This window comes from Salmo salar, chromosome ssa20, assembly GCF_905237065.1.
Source record: "Salmo salar chromosome ssa20, Ssal_v3.1, whole genome shotgun sequence".
NCBI lineage: Eukaryota > Metazoa > Chordata > Actinopteri > Salmoniformes > Salmonidae > Salmo > Salmo salar.
The window spans coordinates 66,442,201-66,468,797 of record NC_059461.1 but is presented as its reverse complement, the minus strand read 5'-3'; the positions used below and the strand labels follow the sequence as shown (position 1 = coordinate 66,468,797).

The window sequence follows — 26,597 nt, the reverse complement described above, 5'->3', positions numbered from 1 at the left end:
CCCAGCTGTACTGTATGTATACTGAAGTACTGCTTAGACATTCATGATGACCCTAGTCCCAGCTGTACTCTATGTATACTGAAGTACTGCTTAGACATTCATGATGACCCTAGTCCCAGCTGTACTGTATGTATACTGAAGTACTGCTTAGACAAGGGACTTGCTTGTGCGTGTTTACAGTAAATATGAGTAATAAGCATTTCTCAGGACTCTCACAGTCATACACCCTAGCTGGCACCTGCCCAAGTGTCCCCTCACTGGAGTGACAGGTGACATGTCAGAGGTGCTAAGTGTGGAGCAGACAGATTTGATGTTTCTGACCATAGTGGTTAGGACAGCAGGTCTCCCTTTAATCCCAGTGAAAGGTGCTGGGTCTTAGCCACACAGCTGGGGGCTGGGATGGTGATGGTCTGGCCAAGCCATAGACCTTCACTCCCCTTCACTTCACCATTGGTCTACAACACCTGACATTACAGGGAATTAGATTTTTTTACATTTTTGGACAGTGATAGTGATTCTGAGTGAGCTGTTATGGGAATAACACACCTGACCCAAACTGTGGTTATTGAAGGATTGTAGAATGGTGATCCTAACCTTCACCATACTGTACACATAGACCTAACAGATTGCTCTATCACTCTTTAGTGTGGGCCAGAGCAATATATAGTAGAGAGATATAGAGAGGTATACTGTAGATGGCTCTGGTATTAAATACGACAATGTCTTTTCTCTGGCCTTCAGGCACCAGCCCACATGCTCCAGGCAACATTCGTGTGTTGCCCTCGGTGACCTCGGCCAATGTGTCCTGGGAGCCGGGTTACGACGGAGGCTTTGAGCAGACATTCTCAGTGTGGTATGGCCCAGTGTGAGTACTCCCAGCATGCTCTAGTCTACTATCACATCTTATACTCAGATTGCAGCTGATTCCCCTAATAGAGGTGGGGGGACAGAGAGTTTCAGGATTGATCTGTAGGGTTTAGGGCTCTTAATGTGACCGTATTACTGCCCCCCCAAAAATCACGAGTCGTGACCGCATTCAAAGTGGCGCAACGGTATAAGGCACTGCAATGCAGTGCTATGGGCGTCACTACAGACCCGGGTTTGATCCCAAGTTGGCCGCGACCAGGAGACCCATGAGGCGGTGCACAATTGGCCCAGCGTCGTCCGGGTTAGGGGAGGGTTTGGCCGGCCATCGTCCCATCGCGCACTAGTGACTCCTTGTAGCAGGCCTGGCGCATGCACGCTGACTTCGGTCGCCAGGTGTACGGTGTTTCCCCCGAAAACATTGGTGCGGCTGGCTTCCGGGTTAAGCGGGCATGGCAGGGTTGTGTTTCGGAGGACGCACGGCTCTCGACCTTCGCCTCTCCCGAGTCCATATGGGAGTTGCAGCGATGGGACAAGACTGAAACTGCCAATTGGTTATCACGAAATTTGGGAGAAAATGTGGTAAAATAAATAAATTATAATTATAATTCCATGGGACCGTTTAGTCACGGTAACTAGGCTTCTCCAAGCTCTGATGCTGCTGATGGTCATTAGTAGCCTACCAAACTTGCTAACTGCCTGGTACTCAGCAATCTATTGGCCCTCTAATCACTCTGACATCAATGCAAATGTATTCAAAATTCTAATCAAACACTTCATGAGAGAACATGTGTCACGGGTTGTCGTCGGGAAAGGAGGACCAAAACGCAGCAGGAATGTGGATGCTCATCTTGATATTTATTGAAACCAAGAAAACACCAAAATAACAAAACGACGAAAAACTCACGAACAACCAAACAGTCTTGTAAGGCTCACACACGCAAAACAAGAAACAATCTCCCACAAACACCAAACCAAACACATACCCATATATAGGACTCTCGATCAGAGGCAACGAGAAAGCACCTGCCTCCAATTGAGAGTCCAACCCCCCATTAACCTAAACATAGAACTACAACTAACTAGACTAAACATAGAAATACGTTAACAATGAACAGTGCCCAAAAACCCCGGAATACATAAATCAAATACCCTTCTACAAAAACACCACTCCGAACCACATAAAACAAATACCCTCTGCCACGTCCTGACCAAACTACAATAACAAATAACCCTTATACTGGTCAGGACGTGACAACATGTGTTGCGCAACATTTCTATAGCATATGCAATTGCGTGGGACAACAGATTTTTAATGGCCTTTATTAAAAATAGGATCCCATCATCTTTCTATAGGCTAAGCCTACTATACAGTGGGGAAAAAAAGTATTTAGTCAGCCACCAATTGTGCAAGTTCTCCCACTTAAAAAGATGAGAGAGGCCTGTAATTTTCATCATAGGTACACGTCAACTATGACAGACAAAAAGAGAAAAAAAAATCCAGAAAATCACATTGTAGGATTTCTAATGAATTTATTTGCAAATTATGATGGAAAATAAGTATTTGGTCACCTACAAACAAGCAAGATTTCTGGCTCTCACAGACCTGTAACTTATTCTTTAAGAGGCTCCTCTGTCCTCCACTCGTTACCTGTATTAATGGCACCTGTTTGAACTTGTTATCAGTATAAAAGACACCTGTCCACAACCTCAAACAGTCATACTCCAAACTCCACTATGGCCAAGACCAAAGAGCTGTCAAAGGACACCAGAAACAAAATTGTAGACCTGCACCAGGCTGGGAAGACTGAATCTGCAATAGGTAAGCAGCTTGGTTTGAAGAAATCAACTGTGGGAGCAATTATTAGGAAATGGAAGACATACAAGACCACTGATAATCTCCCTTGATCTGGGGCTCCACGCAAGATCTCACCCCATGGGGTCAAAATGATCACAAGAACGGTGAGCAAAAATCCCAGAAGCACACGGGGGGACCTAGTGAATGACCTGCAGAGAGCTGGGACCAAAGTAACAAAGCCTACCATCAGTAACACACTACGCCGCCAGGGACTCAAATCCTGCAGTGCCAGACGTGTCCCCCTGCTTAAGCCAGGACATGTCCAGGCCCGTCTGAAGTTTGCTAGAGAGCATTTGGATGATCCAGAAGAGGATTGGGAGAATGTCATATGGTCAGATGAAACCAAAATATAACTTTTTGGTAAAAACTCAACTCGTCGTGTTTGGAGGACAAAGAATGCTGAGTTGCATCCAAAGAACACCATACCTACTGTGAAGTATGGGGGTGGAAACATCATGCTTTGGGGCTGTTTTTCTGCAAAGGGACCAGGATGACTGATCCGTGTAAAGGAATGAATGAATGGGGCCATGTATCGTGAGATTTTGAGTGAAAACCTCCTTCCATCAGCAAGGGCATTGAAGATGAAACATGGCTGGGTCTTTCAGCATGACAATGATCCCAAACACACTGCCCGGGCAACGAAGGAGTGGCTTCGTAAGAAGCATTTCAAGGTCCTGGAGTGGCCTAGCCAGTCTCCAGATCTCAACCCCATAGAAAATCTTTGGAGGGAGTTGAAAGTCCGTGTTGCCCAGCGACAGCCCCAAAACATCACTGCTCTAGAGATTTGCATGGAGGAATGGGCCAAAATACCAGCAACAGTGTGTGAAAACCTTGTGAAGACTTACAGAAAACATTTGACCTGTGTCATTGCCAACAAAGGGTATATAACAAAGTATTGAGATAAACTTTTGTTATTGATCAAATACTTATTTTCCACCATAATTTGCAAATAAATTCATTAAAAATCCTACAATGTGATTTTTCTGGATTTTTTTCTCATTTTGTCTGTCATAGTTGAAGTGTACCTATGATGAAAATTACAGGCCTCTCTCATCTTTTTAAGTGGGAGAACTTGCACAATTGGTGGCTGACTAAATACTTTTTTGCCCCACTGTATTTATTTCTCAACTTTCCTAATATTAAGCACATTGCTTCTCTTTACAACAGGAGTGTTGCCTACATGGCTGACATGAAAATGAACCACAGGAAAAGCGTCCTCCATTCGCTATTTAAGTGCATAGATGACATGTCATTTTTTCCCCAGCCCCTGTTTTGGTACAGGTGCATGATAATGGTCCATTCTAAATCAAAACAAATTTCACAAATATATTATTTAGTATATTGTCACGCTCTGACCAGGTGAACTCGGGTATATTGGGTCAGGGTGTGTCATGTTAGGTATTTTTCATTGGTTTGTGTTTGGTTTACGTTTTAGCCTTGTGTAGGCTCTAGGTGGGTTATTTCTATGTTGGGTTCTGTCGATTCCCAATCAGAAACAGCTGTCGCTAATTGTCTCTGATTGGGATCACATTTAAGTTGCTGTTTTCCCCACGCTGTTTGTGGGGTGTTGTCTCTTTGTTTGAGCACGTAACGTATCTGCATTTTTCTTGATTTTTGTGTACATGTTTAATTCCAGTGTGTTGAATAAACATGTGTTCGCTCCCAGCTGCGTTTTGGTCCGCTTCCTCGTCACCAGGCGACAAACGTTACATATATGTAAAGACAAGATTAAATCAAGAAAAGTCTGATGGGTGACAATATTAGCAACTAATACACAATCACTTGTGAATGATATATGATCACTTGTGAATGATGCTCAGCTTGTCTGCAGTAAGAAAAGAAACAGCACATGCCTTTTTTTGTGTGACTTTTTCAAATCATAGTCGCACACCTCATGTAGCCTAGGTTTGTATCACAACTAAAGTAGCCAAATAACTTATTAAAATTAAGAACATTAAACCGGTGAAAAGCCTAACTGGCATACATAGGCGGCGCGTGAGTGTCAAGTTTTGGAAGATATTTTTCACCATAAATATTGTCCATTATAATAAAGCATTACATGCATAATCGCTTTTGTGGTCACATTTGAGAATGGTGTTGATTGTATTTTGGAAAATTCACACTGCCATGTGCGCATTGCTGCACTTATAATGTGAAGAAATAGCCTAATAGTTTATCAACATTTTAATCTAAACGTTCTGATCTGTTGCATATGCTTGTAAAAGGTTATTTGATGCTAGTGGTTGTATTAATTTGGGATCTATCGCATCCCACAACTGTCCCAGAGTATGTTTGGAATGATTTATTGCACAGAAAGACAAGTTGACCATCAGAATAGGTACATTTTTGTACTATGGGGGATAGTAGATTGACATAAGCTAGTGCTTTTGCTGTTCGTTAGGCCTACTCATCTTGTTGGCTGACGGAAAGTAAATGTGGACAGTTCTTCCAACATCTTCAATATGCACCTCGGAATTTGATAAGGACGCGTGTAGTTGCGTCCCCAATGTACTGTATCTGTCTTCACTTATAGCCTGTGAGAAGAACCCGAGAGGCTGTGAGGGACCCGATCACGTGATGGGCATTGGCTAATAAGAATTTAGATATCTGAGTGAGCCATGTGAGTGAGAGGTGCTTTGGAGCACGCAGCCAGGAGAAGGGAATTATAATTATTATATTCAGCCCAAGGGCACAACAGCCACTGGCCACAATAGGCATGGATATTTTTAGGGGGCATTACGGCCACACAAAGGTGATGCCGCCGGGAAATTCGAGGCATTACCAAGTGCTTGTCAAATTGTGAATGAGAGACTGATGAAGTGTGTGCAGCCTGCGCAAAAAACAAACCAGACTCATGCCTTTCTTGCGATTTTTTTCACATCATCATTAGAGTCGCATCATGCAGCCTTAGAATGTATTAAAAATCTAAACATATAGCCCAACATTTGTATCACAACTAAAGTAGCATAAATAACTCTAAATGAAGCATATAGGAGGACCTGTTTCTTTGTTAACCGCACAACACAGAATAGCCACATGTGCACACTCCCTCAAATTGTTTGGAGCAAATTTCCTCTCTATTTTATTCAGCTTTGTTCAATTGTGTTCTTCATACTATAAAATAATTTTAAATAATGAAATGGAATTCTAAGCAAATATTGTCTTCTAAATGAACTAGTGTAGCCCACAGCAATATGGCATAGCCAGATCAGGACCTAACATAAGGACAACTCAGAGTATTCCATTCCGTTCTTCTAAAATAGACAACAATTTCTTCATGTCATGTTTCTTTAGACCTGTCTAAAATAGATAATGGATTAATGTGTTGGTGTAGGCTATATTAAATGGATTTATTAGGCTTTTTAAAATGTAAATGTCTGCATCAGTGGCTTGTAGACTATGTGTGAAAGCCAGGAGATGCTGAATAGGTTTATGTTAATTAACGTGAGACTGCCAGTTATTTGCTTAACAATCACCTGCTGCCAAAATGTCATGCCCGCCCTAGTAGGGATCTGATTTGTTATCAATAAGGAAACCTCTTGATAATTGAATTACATGAAATACTGCAACAGTATCCAGGGGGAAACATATTATCTTCAACAGGCAAGTTTTACAATGCACAATGCTAATGGTTTATTACTCAGTACTCCAGTAATATTACTCTCAGTTATTCAGTATTTGTATTTACAATATTTGCGTTGTTGAAGAGTAGGGCATACAATAAATCACAGAAGATGCATAATTCATGTGTTTGTTTATTAAAGGTGTCATGGGATGTAATGGAAAGACATTGCAGTAACATTCTATTAGACAACATCCACGAGGTGCCATAAAATCACCATCATCATTTTATGTACATGTCTGCAGTCATAAAGCCATTCTGTGTTGAATGGGGGCTGTGTGTGAATAATAATCTGATAGAAGTGGTGCTTTTGGCAGTTTAATATTAACAGCCATGCTCATCCATCTCTCTGTCATGGCCTGATGACACCTTAATGGAAATGTGTTGCCTGTAATATTAAACCATGTGCTTTGAGGAACATTGCATATGAGTGGAGGCATCTCTTGTGTACTAAAATAATGAATTACTTTGTACATGTAAATATAAATGTATGAGTCAAAGTGATCTAATTACCTTTAGTTAAGATTACAGATATGATGACTGTGAGGAGGACATTAAACAGAGTAAAATATAGCCTAGCAACTGTATTGTATTGCAACACTGTGACCCATTGCCTGTGTAGTTTGACAGAGGCACACTACATAAGACTGGCTATCTACTCCATATCTGCTATCTGAGTGTTACCAGGATGGCCCATTGACCATATAGTCGGGTGCAGGTTAGTTAGTATTGATACCTCTCTCTGTGTTTCTGTCCCCCAAGGTTGAAAAAGGAGAATTTTGGCCCCCATGACTGGCACTCCATGCCGGTGTCGGGGTCTCAGACGTGGTTGGTGGTGCCGGGGCTGGAGCCCAGGACAGAATACCAGTTCAGCGTCCTGGCACAGAACAAGCTGGGCACAGGCCCTTTCAGCGAGGTCGTGACGGTTAACACAGTAGGTAAGTGGCACCAACACCAGAACAGCTGCCTACACTAGACTGATACTGTATGCCTATCCTGTAGCTACAGTGCCGTATTCAGACCCCTTGACATTTTCCACATTTTGTTACGTTACAGCCTTATTCTAAAATTGATTCATATTTTTTTTCTTCTCAGCAATCTACGCACAATAACCCATAATGACAAAGTGAAAACAGGTTTTTATAAATGTTTGCAAATGTATAAAAACTTAAAAACTGAAATACCTTATTTACATAAGTATTCAGACCCTTTGCTATGAGACTCGAAATTGAGCTCAGGTGCATCCTGTTTCCATTGATCATCCTTGAGATGTTTCAACAACTTGATTGGAGTCCACCTATGGTAAATTCAATTGATTGGACATGATTTGGAAAGGCACACACCTGTCTATATAAGGTCTGACAGTTGACAGTGCATGTCAGAGCAAAAAACTATTAAAACAATACAGGAGAGCCGCACAAATGTAATGTCCAACGTTTCGACAGACAAGCTGTCTTCATCAGGGTATAATGACAAACACTGCGGGGTGACTCATTTATATAGTGTCAAAAGACACACACGTGTCTGTAATCATGGCAGGGTGTGGCCTGATATTATTGGATAATTCTCATATATTAAAATAGCATACAGAAAACATAAATGGATAGCGTAAGATCATAGAAACAATTTGGCTACATAAGCCTACAAACATTTAAAATAGCAAAATCACAATAATCACAAGAAAGGCTTCAGATCAAAGTCTACATTGAGACCGAATGGAGCAAGGGTCTTTAAATTAAAAATCCAGGCAGCCTCTCGTTTTAACAATAAATTGTCGAGGTCACCCCCTCTCCTAGGGAGGGTGACATGTTCGATGCCAATATAACGTAGAGACGAAATCGAGTGGTTTGTTTCCAAAAAGTGGGCCGCAACTGGGTAAGTCGAGTTTTATCACCTAATGGTGTTATGATGCTCCGAGGTTCGTACTTTTAATTCGCGCTTTGTTTTACCCACATACTTTTTACCACAAGGACAAGTTATGAGATAAATAACTGCCTTAGTGGAGCACATGATAACACCTTTGATTGGGATCTGTTTCCCTGTTTGGGGGTGTTTAAAGGATCTACATTTATAAGTGCCATTGCATTAAGCACAGCCATTACACTTGTAGTTTCCATCCAGTAGGGGCGCAAATAGACGTTGTGCAGGGATATCTTGGGGTGGTAAATCAGAGTTTACCAATTGATCTCTGAGATTTCTGCCCTGCGAGAATACGACCAAGGGAAGGTAGAAAGCACATTAGCGATACTATCATCGGACCTTAGAATGTGCCAATGTATGTGAACGATTCCCTTAACCAAGCCATGAGGTCGAAGGAATTGTCTGTAGAGCTCTGAGACAGGATTGTGTCGAGGCACAGATTTAGGGAAGGGTACCAAAAGATTTCTGCAGCATTGAAGATCCCCAAGAACACAGTGGCCTCCATCATTCTTAAATGGAAGAAGTTTGGAACCACCAAGACTCTTCCAAGAGCTGTACGCCCGGCCAAACTGAGCAATCAGGGGAGAAGGACATTGGTCAGGGAGGTGACCAAGAGCCCGATGGTCACTCTGACAGCGCTCTAGAGTTCCTCTGTGGAGATGGTAGAACCTTTCAGAAGGACAACAATCTCTGTAGCACTCCACCATTCAGGCCATTATGGTAGAGTGGCCAGACGGAAGCCACTCCTCAGTAAAAGGCACATGATAGCCTGCTTGGAGTTTGCTAAAAGGTACCTAAAGACTCTCAGACCATGAGAAACAAGATTCTCTGGTCTGATGTAACCAAGATTGAACTCTTTGGCCTGAATGCCAAGCGTCATGTCTGGAGGAAACCTGGCACCATCCCTACAGTGAAGCATGGCGGTGGCAGCATGCTGTGGGGATGTTTTTCAGCGGCAGGGACTGGGAGACTAGTAAGGGATCGAGGCAAAGATGAACGGAGCAAAGTACAGAGAGATCCTTGATGAAAACCTGCTCCAGAGCGCTCAGGACCTCAGACTGGGGTGAAGGTTCACCTTCCAACAGGACCACGACCCTAAGCACACAGCCAAGACAACACAGGAGTGGCTTTGGGACAAGTCTCTGAATGTCCTTGTGTGGCTCAGCCAGAGCCCGGACTTGAACTCGATCGAACATCTGTAGAGAGCTGAAAATAGCTGTGCAGCAACGCACCCTATCTAACCTGACAGAGCTTGAGAGGATCTGAAGTGAAGAATGGGAGAAACTCCCCAAATACATGTATTCCAGGCTTGTAGCGTCATACCCAAGAAGACTTGATGCTGTAATTGCTGCCAAAGGTGTTTCAACGAAGTACTGAGTTAAGGATCTGAATACTTATGTAAATGTGTTATTTCAGTTTTTATTTGGAATGAATTAGCAAACATTTCTAAAAACCTATTTTTGCTTTTTCACTATAGGGTATTGTGTGGAGATTGATGAGGGGAAAAAATGATTGAATACATTTTAGTATAAGGCTGTAACGTAACAAAATGTGGGAAAAGTCATTGGGTCTGAATACTTTCCGAAGGCACTGTACATAGAATAGACTCTTTGTAATGCATGTTTATTTTTAGATAACTCTATAGCTTATGTTACGCCTTAACTTGAAGTACAACGGATTTGTATTTAGATGTTTGCACATCAGTGTGTCATGTTGATTCTGTAAGCTCACAATATCATTGACACTACTGCTCTCTAGTGCCATCTTGTAGAATGCAGTTTGTAATTGCTCTCACCATGTTCCATTTTTCTCTGATTGATTGCATGTGAATGTACAGTATGGGTTTGTTATGAATGTTTGAATAGTATGAATTGGTTAACTTCCTTCTTTAACGGGTCTGTTCTCTTGACCCCTTAGTGTCTCCCCTGAGTACCCCTGAACCACAGGTGCTTCTTACTCCACCACGGTGCCTCACAGCCAATCGCACACAGCACGGCGTCCTGCTCACATGGCTCCCGCCAGCCAATCACTCCTCGCCTGTCGACCGCTACATCATGGAGTTCCGTCTCGGGGAGAGGTGGGAGGTCCTCGACGATCTGATCGCTGCCGCTGAGACTGAGCTGATGGCCAGGGACCTAGTCCAGGTAAAGCGCCGTACATACCTCAATGTATAAACAATGCCGTCTGTTTATAGTGACAACTGCCGATGTGTAATGACTGTTCATTACAGTGTCATAAACTGTCGATAAGATAATAATGAACACTTTATGAATTACTATATCCTTTTAAGTATATGTAAAGTGTTACCTCTATTATTTTGCAGATGGCAGTTGTTTTGGGGTAATGACACCTTTATTTTGAGACAGTGGTTGGACTGTGGTTGTGTTATGTGTGTGGAATGGACAGTGGAGGAGTGTGTTGTCTTGTGTCACTGACAGGAGTCCTGGTATGAGTTCAGAGTCATGGCCGTCATGGACGACCTCATCAGTGAGAGCAGTAATGTGGTGGGAGTGTCCAGCACAGGTAAGTGTTAAACCTAATATGTTACACACCTCAATTCAGAATTAGATTAAGAGAATATTCAAATAATCTTCCCAGATAGCTACAATGAAATAGAATATTTTCAAATGCTGCTAATATGTCACTCCATTAAATCCATTACTTCCATGAGATTGGTGAAGTTCATGATTTGAAGGTGAAGTCCATTTCCAGCGCCCCATTTCTGAACCCCTGGGTACCTCTTCAACCTCAGATCCCTTCCCCCCTACGGAGGTGACTGAAGAGGGGTTGGCGCTGCCCGTGGTAGCAGGCGTTGTGGCAACCATCTGCTTTCTGGCGGCTGCGGTGCTCTTCAGTACTCTAGCAGCCTGCTTCGTCAACAAACAGCACCAACGCAAACTCAAACGTAAACCAGGTATGCCTGCACTTCTTCTAACTTCTGTTTAATTTCTACTGTCCTTTCTCTGGTTTTGGTTGTAATCTCTAAATCTCTGTTTTGTCTCTTCTAAGACCCTCCCCTGTCTGTAACACACTTCAGGAAAAGCATTGACTCATCGTAAGTACGAAAAACAAAACCAGAGAGTTTAAAAAATAGGAGCCAACCTTTTGAGCTCATATGCCAATTCACAGTGCAGTAGTCACTGGATTAAATTTAGATGCAACATCAACTCGTCTTTACCTGTTATAAGGGTTATTGTTATGGTCTCTGTTCGATTCACTCCTGTTGAGTACCATCTGTCAGGGCAGGGTAGCTTTGCTAGGACATAAGTATAGTTTGAATGTACACGATATATACAATGTATGTGAACATCCCTTCAAATTAGTGTATTAAGCTATTTCAGCCACACCCGTTGCTGACAGGTGTATAAATTCGAGCACACAGCCATGCAATCTCCATAGACAAACATTGACAGTAGAAAGGCTTTACTGAAGAGCTCAGTGACTTTCAACGTGGCACCGTCATAGGATGCCACCTTTCCCACAAGTCAGTTCATAAAATGTCTGTCCAGCTAGAGCTACCCCGGTCAACTGTAAGTGGAAACGTCTAGGAGCAGCAACGGCTCAGCCGGAAAGTGGTAGGCCACACAAGCTCACAGAATGGGACCGTCGAGTGCTGAAGCGCGTAGCGCGTAAAAATCGTCTGTCTGCGGTTGCAACGTCAGCACAATAACTGTTTGTCAGGAGCTTCATGAAATGGGTTTCCGTGGCCGAGCAGCCGCACACAAGCCTAAGATCACTATGCGCAATGCCAAGCGTCGGCTGGAGTGTTGTAAAGCTCGCCGCAATTGGATACTGGAGCAGTTGAAACGCGTTCTCTGGAGTGTTGAATCACGTTTCATCATCTGGCAGTCCGATGGACGAATCTGAGTTTGGCGCTTGCCAGGAGAACACTATCTGCCTGAATGCATAGTGCCAACTGTAAAGTTTGACAATTCATAATCTGGGGCTGTTTTTCATGGTTTGGGCTAGGCCCCTTAGTTCCAGTGAAGGGAAATCTTAACGCTACAGTATACAATGACATTGTAGACGATTCTGTGCTTCCAACTTAGTGGCAACAGTTTGGGGAAGGCCCTTTCCTGTTTCTGTGCACAAAGCTGTGCACAAAGCGAGGTCCATACAGAAATGGTTTGTCAAGATCGGTGTGGAAGAACTTGACTGGCCTGCACAGAGTCCTGACCTCAACCCCATCGAACACCTTTGGGATGAATTGGAACGCCGACTGCGAGCCAGGCCTAATCGCCCACATTAGTGTCCGACCTAATGCTCTTGTGGCTGAATGGAAGCAAGTTCCTGCAGCAATGTTCCAACATCTAGTGGAATGCCTTCCCAGAAGAGTGGAGGCTGTTGTATTAATGCCCATAGTATTGGAATGAGATGTTCGACGAGCAGGTGTTCACATACTTTTGGTCGTGTAGTGTATTTTGTGTGTATGTCAAGGGTTTGGAGAGAGGTCTATGTTAAAAGGAATTGGATGTTTCAACTTCTTGGAATATCTAGATGGTCAAGTGAATGAAAATGGCATTATAGGGGACTTTGCAGTGACCTTTATGTCAGACTAGTGAAGTCTGGTCCTCTTGTGACTCCATGATGGTCCCTCCTGTGTTGTGTGGAGGTTTGGCTTAGTTGACAGATGACCGTGGCCCATGCCGTTTGTGTGTCTCCCACCGCAGGCCTCCTCTCACCCCCTTGCCAGGGGTAGAGCCCTGCTGGGACACGCCAGCCAGGAGCAGCTACATGCCCCCACCAGCCAGCTCCCTGTGAGTGCTTAGCTGCTTGCACCATGCCACAGTGTGTGTTGTGCTGCACTACGCTACGCTGGCTTGGCTGCATGGATAATATATGCATTTTATAGATTTGATTTACTTAGTGCTCTGCTGGCCTAACTGCATGCACAGTATACTGTATATGCACCGTATAGGGATTTGTGTTTGCATTGGCTCAGCTGCATGTACAGTACCGTGTATATGCACTATAGTTGACTGTGTAGTTTACAAATCAAATCAAATCAAAGTTTATACAACAGGTGTAGACCTTACAGTGAAATGCTGCTCCTGGTGTGTGGCAAATAGAAAAAAAGGCCTAGTTGGAAGTCATCTGTGTTTTTATTATGCCATTAAAGCATTTGTCCCCAACAAGACAAATGGCCCTCAGTTTTTGACCAAGAGCGAGTAATCTGTGAGACGGTTGTCATGGCTGCTTGGTAACGGTTTCTTTCTCATACTGTCGCCGTGGCTAAAGTTGTTAGCTTCAATGCTAGCAGAATGCACTGGCTACTATCATAATGCAGGGTCGGAATACAAATAAAACAGGTGTATTTGCTTTGACATGATGACATGGCTTTGGATTTTCTCATCTGTCTAGCATAGTAGTGATGCATACTGTGGATAAGATGCTATTTTACTGTGCACAATTAGGCTGTCTATTGATTAATAACTGCTGTTTAATGGGTTTATTATGAAGTCATCATGTTTGAGTGTCTGTCTCTGTGTTGGTTGTCTCTGACAGGCTGTCCTCTGGGAAGATCAGTCCAGAGAGCTCCCCTCCTGCCTCGCGGCCCCAGTCCCTGTCCTCAGATGGGGCCCACGGCCCGGGCCTGTACGTCAGGAGACTGCCCAGCCCTCAGAGAGACAAGGACAAAGAGCTCTCCTTCTACAAGAAAACCAAGCGTGCTATAGCCAGCAAGAAGTACAGCGTGTCCAAGCATGAGGCAGAGGTCACCAGCCCCATCGAGCTGATCAGCCGCGGTCCCGACGGCCGTTTCAGCATGGCCAGCCCGCCATCAGCCCACCGCCGCATCCAGGGCTTCCCGTTCGCTGAGGAGTCCGACATGTACCCCGAGTTCCGGCAGTCCGACGAGGAGAATGACTTTGACCCCGGGCCCCTGCCCCCGATCATGGCCACGCTCCGACCACAGCTCTCCCCAACATCCTCCAGTCTGGAGTCCATGCAGCCCCCCAACTACAGCCCCCGCCTCCACAGGCCCATGGAAGGTATGAGCTTTGTGGAGGGCAGTGGGCATCATGCTGCAGGGCAGGCCCCAGCCTCCCGCTACAGGGACTTTCCCCAGGTCCCCTTCTATGGGTATCTAGGCAGCCGCGGTGAATCGGGGATTCCGCCACCTTTTTACATGCCGGACATCAGTCCGCATAGCTCCGCTCTGTCCTCCCCCCCCAGGCACTGCTGACGGGGGGCCCTACGGTTATCCCTCCATCCCAGAGGAGAGGGAAGAGATGGAGCTCCATCATCAGTACACTTCCTCTGGCCATTCCCTCCCACATCCACACAGCCCTCGCTCCCCTCGCTCACCTGACAGCTGGCAGCCTCACGAGTTCCCCTTCCTGGGTCTGGAGGGGCCCCGCTTCATTTATCCACCTCATGATCCCTTACATCATCACCAGGACCTTCCTGACCCTCCACCATACCCCCCTCTCCACTCTCTCCCCCCCAGCCGCCTGCACCTCCCCAGCCCTCGGCTCCTGCAGTTGGAGGTCCCCATGGCTCCACAGGGCAGAGACCAACCCCCAGGCCCTCCAGCTAGGCGCTTAGCTATGCAACAGGCCCAGAGTCTCGGCCAGCTCAGACACACATCCCATGGTGTGGGTGTACCAGTGTTGCCTTACCCTGACCCATCAGCCCGTGCAGGGAGCCCAAGCACCGCCCCTAGCAGCAGCCCCCAGTCCTGGCTCAGCCCGAGGTCAGGGCGTAGGACAGACCCCTCCCTGCCCCCGCTGGTCCTCCAACCTTCCCGCCTCTCCCCCCTCTCCCAGAGCCCCCTTAGCACCCAGCCAGGTTCCCCAGATATCCTAGTCCGCCCACCACCCCACCCCAGCATCCTCCGCACCTCCCGCTCTCTGGAGATGCCTGAGATCACCCTGCACCCCCAAGCCACCGTCAGTTTCTCCCGAAGGTCCTCCCTGGCCTCCTCTCCCACCCAGGCCCAGCAGGGAAGCCGCAGGCCCAGCCCCAGTTACCGTCCCCACATGTCCTATGCTTCTACAGCAGCCAGTTACCCATCCCAGTCCCCCTCTCCCCCCTTGGAGGGCAGGGATGTGTTCGGGCAGTGGCCGTCCCAGAGGAGGACAGAGGAGGAGATGCTGCCCTCAGAGCCCTCCCAACTCCAGATATCCGCCTCAGGGTAGGTGACCTACACCGGTCCGGCAGGGACAGCAACGCACTAACTAACGAACACAATAAACTTCTCCAACCTGGGCACTCAATTCTAAATGTATCCCCAGTTTATAGAATATTTCTTAATGTTTTACTTTTGGCATACCAAGAATGCATATTTAGGCTTTATATGCAGAAAGCATGTATTTGCATTTGGCACACATTTGATCAGTCAATAACAAGTTATTTATTCAAATTTTGTCAATATACCCATTTGAATCAGGGCAAATGGGTAAAGTGTAGGTTTCACATAAAAAGTCCTGATTGACACATTTTGTAATTTAACCCTAGAACAAAGACACATCTGAAGATATTGATATTGATCTTTGAATTCTGTAATTATTATTATAAGATATTTTTGCTTTTCTCTGTATGGGAACTCATTAATTTTAGGAAGAAAAGGTGATTTGTAACTGCCATAGTTCACAGAAAATACTGTTTGCTAAAGAAAATGTTGGCAGAAAACCTAACCAAATATTTTTGTAAAACGTTACAATTGCATTAAGGTGCAATCTGCAACAAAGGATTTCAGGTGGAAGATATATGGGAGCAAGTGCTTCACTAAATAATTAACTAGCGTATACAGTGTTTTTTATTGATTGAAAACTCTGAATACTAGTGTAGTGAGATAATATTTATTCTTACATGTTTGTAAGTTTTATTTCCTTGTGTTACTTCTCATCAGAGGCTTTCCTGTTTTTTAACTGGTGGTAAATGATACTGTAGCTAAACTAAAAGATTACGATTGAGTGAGACCTACACTTTTACTTTAAAGGTTGAGTGCCTTCTACCGCTCAAATTAAATATGAAATGTACAAGGTATCAAAATCAAAATTATTTTCACGATATTCATCATCATTATTGGCCAGATAAGCTTTCTATTTCAGGAATGATTTTCACACATTTGAAGGCCAAAGCAGATTTTACTGCACCTCTGAGGTTTATGGCCAAACACCAATTTTTTTATAACCTGAGACCATTTGGACTACTTGATCATCTCTATTATTATATATTACACCAACATAGTCATACAGTACATGCTCTGCAGGACAATAAAATGCATACAAGAGAGCAATATACCTGAGGCGCATATAATATTCCCCTTTTGTCTGTATACCTACATGCTTCTCCCCTTCCCCCCTTCCCCCTCACACCCACCTCCTACCTTTCTGAATCCCAGGGATTGCCAGGTTAGCGTAAGCGGCCCTGCTCTTTTTCCACCCCTTTACAATGTCATGGTCATATGGGCAAGTATAGTGTAGGGCTGCTGGTTTGTACAGTGTGAGGGCTCAGGGGTCTTACCACATCTGTTTTTGATTGATCTCAGCTATCTGGGCAGCGTTGTTGTGAGCCGGTCCCCTACGCCGCAATAGGTAAGGGTCGGACCCATGTCTGAGAGGGGAGGCGTCAGCAGGGGAGGGCTCTTATCACTCTCTCCTTTAAAGGGGAATCGCTGACTTTGGGTTGAGCCTCTTTACTGGATTCAAGTTTGCTAGCTCTAATGCTAACTGCTAACATACAGGTTACATTTCCTACAGTTCCTTGGCACAACATGCCTGCTGTCACGCACAGTGATTAGGCTGGTGAGCAATATTAGGAGCTGTTTTGGACTGTGGAGCAGTATTTGAAATACAGGCACGGTTTCCCTGCACAAAAAAGCCTTGAATCAATAGAGGACCCAGATTACTGATAGACTGGAGTATTCCCCTTTAAAGTTTTGTTCCATGTGCAAAATGCCATGCATGCCTTCTCAAAATATCTATTTTTTGACTCAAACGAATAACAATATTTCTCAAGACTAAATTCTTCGTCACATTCGTCGTCTTAAGTGCTTTCGTTTCTGTCATGTGACTGTTTTTAATGGCCATTTCCTCTTCCTGTCATGTGACTGTTCTTTAACGGCCATTTCCTTTTCCTGCCATCTCCTCCCGTCAGCATGGTGAAGCCTCTGTACACAGTGTTCATGTTGATGAAAGTGTGATGTACAGTGTTCATGTTTTATGGAAATGTACTGTATCTAACTAACTGTGGCCCCTGCACACAGTATTTGTAATTATGAAAATACTGCTGTATTTATCTAACGAGGAATGCATTAATTCTCATATTTGTCTCCCCTTTCTACTAAGGACTCTCAATCTCTCTCTCTACAGTGATACTATGAAGGACACCACCTCTAAAGCTTTGTGTTCCTACAGTATGCCTTTTGAAACAATATGTTTTGGTAGAATCACTTGTCTTTACGTGTTGTCGAGTCAGGTTTTGAAGCTGGTGTATTATTAAGTAATTTAATGGCAACAAACATTTAATCTCATGAACCTGAACGTAAATGTTTGGTGTTGATGAGGTTATTTTGGATCTTAGTATCATTATTTGCATCTTTCTATGATGGACTGCAAAACATATGTATTCATTAAGAGGTAAAAGTATATTTAAAAACAGATACCTTTCTGTTTAAGGCTCATCAACGTGCCTTAATTTGACATGGATTTAAAATTAGCGACTGCTCATCTTTAACCCTTAAAAATATATTCAGTATTAGGCAGAGTTTGAATGATATGTCACTCATAAAATGAAAATAATCCACATAGAGCTATCAAAAGAGGAGAATCCTCTTTGTTGCCCCACTCAACAACAAAAAAACATAGATTCTCACTGTAGAGCAAGAGGAGCAACTCAGTAACTATAAAAACTGAAGCCTTTCTTCAGAAAAGTTTTATTACAAATACAGTATAGAGTATATTTTCATTTTATGGGTATCTGAAAGTGACAAAATATTGACATATTCTTTCATAATTTTTTTGAGAATTAACCCTGTTCATCCCATAGTATCTTATTAATTCCTCACAATCTGAAGCCAATGCATTTCTCACCAAATCATCAGTTTATTTATGGTTCAATATTACAGAGCCTTTTGGAATCAATGTCCTCCTGACTCCCCATCTAACTAATCACTGAGAGTATAGCTCCCCCCGGTGGTGAGTTAATGTAAAGCATGTGTATTGTGCCTGTCTCCTCCTCTTTCTAGGGAACCTCTAGGTGCGTCTAGTGATCCTGCTGGGTCTGAGAGCTTACAGTCACTGCTACACCACTGTATTACTAAAGCCAAGAGAGTGGCTGCCAACACCAATAACAACTCCACTTCCAGGAGAAGAACAGGTCAGTCTCTGAACTAAAGAATATGCCACAGGCCGACACACAACTGTTAGAAGAACCAAAAACAACAACATTTAGTGAGTTCCTTGTAGCCTGGTCTCAAATTTGTTTGTGATGTAAAGCCAAATCCTATCGTTGTCATGCCTATGTAACGACCATAGTTGTTGGCTTACAACACTTAGACAAGTCTGGGACCATACTAAATGCCTCGCTGTTGTATCCTCAATAACACTACCTCTCCATCCCTAGGTGTGTCTCTCTCTCAGACCCAGCAGCAATCCCAGACCCCCTCGGCTCACAGAGAAGATCTCTACCTCCACAGGAAGAGGAAAAGGCAGAACAGGAAGAACCCATATCTCTTTTTAACCTCCCTCCTGCACCGCAGAAGACGCTCTGAGGAGGACCAGGCGGCCATCCTGGCCAGTACAGACTCAGACGGGCCCAACTACAGGACTCTCCACTGACCACTGACCAGTATGTCCACTACTGTCACTCACAGACAGGTCAAGCCATGGGACGTGACTACATTGACCCGCCAACCTAGATCTCCCTTAATTCCATTCAGCTTTTGGCAGTGGGTAACCTGTCTCTAGCGTTTTCCAAATAATTTACAGACAAAATGAAGATGTTTTCCGTGTCTCCCTGAGGATAATGTAGTGAGGGTCACCAGATAAAACATCTGTAATGTAAATACATAAAATAATGAAAAAGGGGACAATATCTCCTATTGTAGTAAAATGCATTGATCTAAATAATTCACAACACCTTAAAAGTCACTGGTCAGGAGGAGTCTATCTGAGGTGTTACAGTGACACAGTGGACTAAACCTGGTGCGTTCCTTAGACAAGGACCTCAGTCTACCTTTCCTACAATTCAAATAGTGTCAGTATCTAACACAGGGTACTTATCGCAAAATATACCTCAGAGTAAGTGCAGAATTGCAGTAATTCTATTGGACTATACGTATTTTACATTATTTTTCAAATGAAATGTATGAAAGAAATGGTATATAATATCATTCACTTCACACATGAATTGGATGCTATGGCCTGAAGTCTGATTTTCATCCGCTTTTAATATCGAGCCCAATCTGCATATTTTGCTTAATCCCAAAAGAATATCATCCAATACAAGGCGCGGTATGATATTGGTATATTTCAAATCACTAAAAGACATGTCCTCACTCTCTTGCATTTAACCATGTGATCACATCCAGTAAAGGTCAGCCCACGTTCTTCTTGCTAAGACATACAGTAACTTTGTGTTCAAGAGGCCAAATGTACACTTGATAGGGTGAGGACAGAAAAGGGGTGAGAAAATGTGATAAATGTGTATACAGTGTTTTTCATTAATATGGAGGAAACCTCGAGTCATTCGTGGAGTATGGCACATCTCAAGGTGCCTTGTTTGCCTTTTCTCTCTTGTTTTTGAAAAGTGAATTAACTGCCTTTTCCTTCGCCTTCACGCATTCTCTCTCTCTCTGTTGGGACTCATTATAAGCTCCAGTCTGACCTGTGGACTGACTCTACTTTTTCTGCCAAGAACACCTAGCTGTGAGTAAGGGGCACTGAAGGTGTATTACTCTGGTTCTTTTTTTAATCTTGACTGTGTATATTCTACTAATAGAACAGACCTATAACAACAATTAGTGATTATGATGACAGTGTTAATCATTTCAGGTTTCAAATTGTGGTAATGCTATAACATAGATATAAAAAAAAATCACAATTTAATCAACATTTAAATGTAAAAGGTACAGAAGTAGTTATTATGCAGAAAGTGAAACTTGCCACTGATGTTCATATTTCAAAACAGCTGTAATACTGAATACTGTATTGAAAGATCTGATTGCTGTTGCTTTATTAGGCGATTTTAACAAGTGGGCTTGTTAGATGACAAGTGACAACATTTGTGTTACATTAACTAAACTCAAAAGGTGGGGTGGCTGTCTCGACTCTCAACTGTTTATCTCTAGCAACGGTATAATATTACCTGCTAGCTATTTCTCTATGTTTATTCATTTTAACACTAACCGATAATGAATGTATGTTTTGCTGTACAGGAAGTGACTGTCCTGATGTCATAGTACAACGGATGTGGTGGTATTAAGTTTAGGTTTAATTGGCTAGTTGGCTAGTTGGCACAATAGGTTGATTTGATTTATCCCACAAGGTTAGCTGGTTAACCAAGGATAGGTTCAACCACTCTTGGTTGAATTCTTTCCTTTACACTGATAGTTAATATTATAATTTTCTTCTCACCATGTAAACTAGACCTATTAGAGCGCTTTAAGCTTACACACTGACAAGATGAATCACTGGAAGACATTGACATTTTAAACCAGTTGTCTGATTTGGAGTCACTTTTATCTTTACTGATAGCAATTCAGGAGTTGAACTAGACATAACAACTCTCTGAATGTATGTTAATTGAACCCCTCTCTGCTTGCTATAGAATATATATCAGTGATCAAAACATCAACTTTATCTGCCCTCTTCACTCACTTTCCAACCTATTTTTTTTAATTGGTGAGATAGTGACGATTTTGTGGAATGAAGTTATTTGAAATTGATACATCAACGTGCATATTCCAAGAATTGGTTATATGTAAGATATGGGGAAAATCTATATTCATAATGTATACATGGTGTGTACTGTATTTGTGAAGATGAAACAGAAAGATATTTTGTTCATTATTCTTGAGGACAAAAATAGAGAGACAGATTTAAAGCAAGTTAATATTAGATGTGATGAAAGTATTTGCTTTAAGGCTTTAAGTGGACAATATTTATAAAACATCTTAAGGTGCTTCGTTTGTCATGTTTTCGGAGACGTTATTTTACATTTATGGAAAAGTAAATGTTAGCACAGAACAAATGTTTTATTGTCATGTGGGCCTGTTGGCTGCACAAGTTCAGTAGTATTTATTCTGTTGTATAGTATGTGAATGAATACCAATTTGAAAAGCATCAATGTGTCATTGCTGGACTAAACCTTATCTGAAACAGAAAACTTTTTTTCCCCACAAGCACACAGGTAGATTCACTCATGATCACTTGCATCCAGATGTCCAAAGTATGAGAGAAACAAAAGAGAGCCACAAACAATCTAATAGTTATGGGGTACTGTATGTGCTGCAACCGAAGTCGTGTTTACATTAGCTAGAGATGACGTACGTGCTACTAGGACGTAGTTGCTTTCAACATTATGACTTGGTGCTATGTTTAACTCTGTGGTGCTGTAGATCAGAGCCCTACTCTCTTGAAGTCCTCTGTGTTTTACCAACTCAACTAGTCCCATCGTTGTAAGTCCTATTAATAAACTAGTGTGATTGGCAATGAGCAAATTGTATTGATTGTGGAATCAGATAGTGGCAATAGATAGTGTGGTGACATTCAAAAAATACATCAAAGAGACTTAGAATAATGTAGCAATGGAACAATAGTTAGTTTCCGTCTCTGTTCCAGCCTCTGTCTGTGCTTCCAGGGTACCCTCTCCAAAATGTTTTACTTGTGTTGAAGGGGAGATATAATACCCAGATTAGATGGGGAAACCTACTTGGTGTGAAGTTATTTATCAGTACTTTTGATCAGTATTAAATATGTAACAGCAGACCGGGGAGGGAATCTGAGCCCATGGTCAGGGCATGAGAAGGTCGTTCTACACTACACACTTCCTACAGGTTAAAAACTATTTTTGATGGACAGCACTGTTTTCAAGCACACTACTGCAGGGGCATAACCTTCTTACGTGATTTCTCTCCACTGTTGTCACAAAGTCTCCTATTGGGGGACAGTATTGTACAGTATAGCCAATAAGAGTATTCATCAAACAGCGTTTGTATTTAAGCTGATTCTTCTCGTATGTTTTGGTAAAGGTATTGCTGACACATTCTTCACATAGACTTTTACTAATGTATGTAGTCTTCCGGGCTCTCTTGCTTTTTCAACAACAAAAATACATACAGTATGTAAGAGGGCTGCTTTGGAGGTACAGATGTAGGATCTTAATTTGAGCCAATTTGCTACAGCAGGAAAATAAACCTGCAGCAAGAGAAAATTTGAATTATTATAGTGATTATAATTAATGGACATTTTTGTAGGGGCTGATATATTTTTCTTAAGGGAAAATCAAGTCTGAAATGTCAAAGTGGAAATTACAAACTTCAGAAGCCTTTTTAAACCTCAAATACACTACAAGTGTGAAATATCATGCATTGCAGGAAAGTTCTCCTGCAACAGGGCGATCAAATTAAGATCCTGTACTGTTAGATCAACTTTTATTTTGTATTTTTCTGCTTAAAGGCTTTTAGTGCATAAGTAGGAGCTGGTATGATTATACTTAGAGCAAATTTGATTTAACTATATTTATCTTGCATGTAGAGACAATACAAAAGAGCCTATTCAGCAATCAGTCATAAACTTTCAACCTGGTTGTGATCAGACAGAAAATGGAATATGTAGTATTTTCTATGTTCTCTGTTTTTCCGTGTGTACCAGCACTGAGGAAATAGAATGTATTATTACTGTACAATAAGTGCTACATCTTTGACTGTTTTAACTAATGCTCCTCATCCTCAAGCAAACCAGTAGTGCTTAAAGGAAGAATATGTAGTCATGTCATAGCATATTTTCATCCATTGAGGCATGTGCGTGTGCTGTACATCACGTTTACATTCTATATTTTATGTTGACATCTTCTGTGCATAATCTGTTTCAATATGCCTTTTTCAACTGAAACAATTGATCTATATCAGACTGTTCATATGTAAATATTCCAAAGCAAAAACATGAAACATATTTTACTTTTTGTCTATTTTACAATGATAACCTGCGGATCATTTGGAGCTTCATCATTCAGTTATGTTTGATTGACATCAGGAATTATTTTACACTTAACTTTTATGTGACCAATTAACTCATCCACTGTATGGTGCTGTACCAAAGCCTTATGTAAAATACTAGTCTGTGTTGATTTTCTCTTTTGCCACTGTTGTCCCGGGAATTCAATATTGTCTGGGATCACGTGTTGCTCACTTCATGTTCAACTGCCATGGAACTTCTTCTTCAAAATAAACCCTGAAGAAAAAGCATAAACGCACTGGCCTAATACCACCAGTGGCTTCTAGAGAATAGGTGACAAAGGCTTATGACCTGTGGCATAGGCTCAAGACAAAGTGACATACGTTTATTAAAAAAGGCATTGGCAAATTTGTTGTATCATTGGCTCATGAGCGGTTTGTGACATAGACATACAGCATGTTCTATGATGATCCATGGCATGCCAATAATAAGTGGAAAGCAGCGTTGCGTTCATGTCCATCATGTGTCAATTTCCAACGCTTAGTCCAATGTAATATTTTCCTCTTAAATTTTTGTATTTTGATATAATAAAAATCTAAAACGTGGTTATGTATGTGTTTGTGTTATTTTTGTATCAACAAACTAAAATGGAACTTCTGTCTGACCTGTAGAGGTGTAGTTTCAACTACTGGACACAAGGTGTGAGTGTTGGGTAGTGAGCAGACACCATGACTGGGGGCTAGATCATTTAATCAGGTCGGGAAAAGTATTTATTTAGAGTATTTATATATATTATCGTAATGCTATCTAGTCAGATTCATACAGTTCATACAATTGGTATATAGTGGGTTATAGAAAAGTCTGACCATACAAAGTACTGTAGGCCTATATGAAATGAAAAGGATGTTAAGTTGAAATCACTTCCACAAATTGCTAAGAGGGATTCTTTCCACTTACAGTATATAACAATAAAGTATCGTTCAACTACCATGTGAAACCTGGCACATCAGTCATGAGTCTAGTGTTAAGATAACTCCACCACCCAATGACTAAACTGGAGAGATACTGACAGTGAATGAGGTATGTCATCATAACACATTGGCCTTTGCACTCATGTTCAAATTCCTCTCTGGCTTGGCAAAAACAAATCACTTTCTGTCTGCATATACACTGAGTATACCAAACATTAGAAACACCTTCCTAATATTGAGTTGCCCCCCCAAGCTTTTGCACTCAGAACAGCATTAATTAATCTGCATGGACTCTACAAGGTGTCGAAAGCGTTCCACAGGGATGCTGGCCGATGTTGACACCAAGTTGGCTGGATGTCCTTTGGGTGGTGGACCATTCTTGATGCACACGGGAAACTGTTGAGCTTTAAAAGCCCAGCAGCATCTGGCACCTACTACCATACCCTGTTCAAAGGCACTTACATGTTTTTCTTCTTGCCCATTCACCCTCTGAATGGCACACATACACAATCCATGTCTCAATAGTCTTAAGGCTTTAAAATCCTTTGACCCCTCTCCTCCTTCTTCATCTACACTGATTGAAGTGGATTTAAAAGGTTACATCAATAATGGATCATAGCTTTCACCTGGATTCACCTGGTCAGTCTATGTGATGGAAAAAGCAGGTATTTTTTATGTTTTGTCTACTTAGTGTAGCGTAAACATACAAGTCAAGTGCCTTAGGCAAAAGACATTTGGTCTCTTAGGCCTTATTGTTGATAGTAGGTACACACAGATTATGTCATTAGTATATCATCTGTGTTGAGTGTGTTGTTTATCTTTATTTTACCAGGTAAATTGAGGATTTATGTTTGTAAATGAATTATATACTGAGCTTATAGACATCACTGACTAAGTTCATATACATGTAGTTTATTCAGACTGAAATCAGCACATTGATAGGTTATTTGTCCTGTGGAATGATCAGTGTCATAAAACAAATACAATTAAAATCAAATGTTATTCGTCACATACACACCTTACAGCAGGTATAAAAGGTGCAATGAAATGCTTATGCGCTACCTCCCTCAACAATGCAGTACATTCATCATTTTCAATAACAACAATAAAAGAGTCAAGTAAAAAATAGCAAGAATAGAAGAAATAAAAAAGCTAGTATGCATAGTAATAATGGACTGTATTTACAAATATGAAGTGGGTAGTGGCATGTAGTAAAATAGATGTGTTTGTGTTTATGCAGCCTGGTCTCAGAGTAGACGTAACATACTAAATGTAAATCAGTGACGCTAAAATTAGTATTATTAGGTATGTTTGGTATTGTTACATGAGACAGATGGTTACTTAATTGTAAGGCAAAAACAAAAGTAGGGTGATTGGGGTGGATGGGTAGGCGTATAACGTGAACATCTAGCAACCCAAAGGTTCCATGTTTGAATATCATCATGGAAAATGTTTTGCTAATTAGCAACTACTTACTACTTTTTAGCTACTTTGCAGCTACTTAACATGTTAATTAACCCGTCCCTAACCCCTAATCTTAACTCTTTAACCCAATTCCTAACCCTAACCCCTAACCGAGCTAACTTTAGCCACCTAGCTAACGGTAGCATTATCCACCTAGCCAATGTTAGACACCAAATTGATACCAAATTGGAATTCGTAACATATCATACATTTGCACATTTTAATAAATCAAATCAAATTGTATTGGTGACATACACGTGTTTAGCAGATGTTATTCCAGGTGTAGCAAAACGCTTGTGTTTCTAGCTCCAACAGTGCAGTAACATCTAACAAGTAATATCTAACAATTTCACAACAATAGTAGGAACTTGAAGCTTTCCACCTTCTCCACTGCGGTCCCGTCGATGTGGATAGGGGGGTGCTCCCTCTGCTGTTACCTGAAGTCCATGATCAACTCCTTTGTTTTGTTGACGTTGACTGAGAGGTTATTTTCCTGGCACCACACTCCCAGAGCCCTCACCTCCTCCCTGTAGGCTGTCTCATCATTGTTGGTAATCAGTTCTACTACTGTTGTGTCATCTGCAAACTTGATGATTGAGTTGGATGCATGAGTGGCCATGTAGTCATGGGTGAACAGGGAGTACAGGAGGGGGCTGAGCACGCACCCTTGTGGGTCCCCTGTGTTGAGGATCAGCAAAGTGGAGGTGTTGTTTCCTACCTTCACCACCTGGGGGTGGCCCATCAGGAAGTCCAGGACCCAGTTGCACAGGGCGGGG

General features: G+C 42.3%; 1 protein-coding gene across 1 annotated transcript in view; it reads left to right on the top strand.

Annotated features, from left to right (window-relative positions):
• The window catches only part of LOC106581149 (protein turtle homolog B), an 89,851-nt gene extending 65,860 nt beyond the window's left edge, over nt 1-23,991 (top strand). The window contains 10 exon segments of the mRNA XM_014162997.2: nt 742-865; nt 7,107-7,282; nt 10,182-10,408; nt 10,703-10,787; nt 11,017-11,178; nt 11,274-11,319; nt 13,770-14,439; nt 14,441-15,399; nt 18,457-18,587; nt 18,834-23,991. Of these exon segments, the coding sequence (XP_014018472.2) occupies nt 742-865; nt 7,107-7,282; nt 10,182-10,408; nt 10,703-10,787; nt 11,017-11,178; nt 11,274-11,319; nt 13,770-14,439; nt 14,441-15,399; nt 18,457-18,587; nt 18,834-19,048 (2,795 nt within the window). The 3' untranslated portion in view covers nt 19,049-23,991.
• The last annotated feature ends 2,606 nt before the right edge of the window (nt 23,992-26,597 follow it).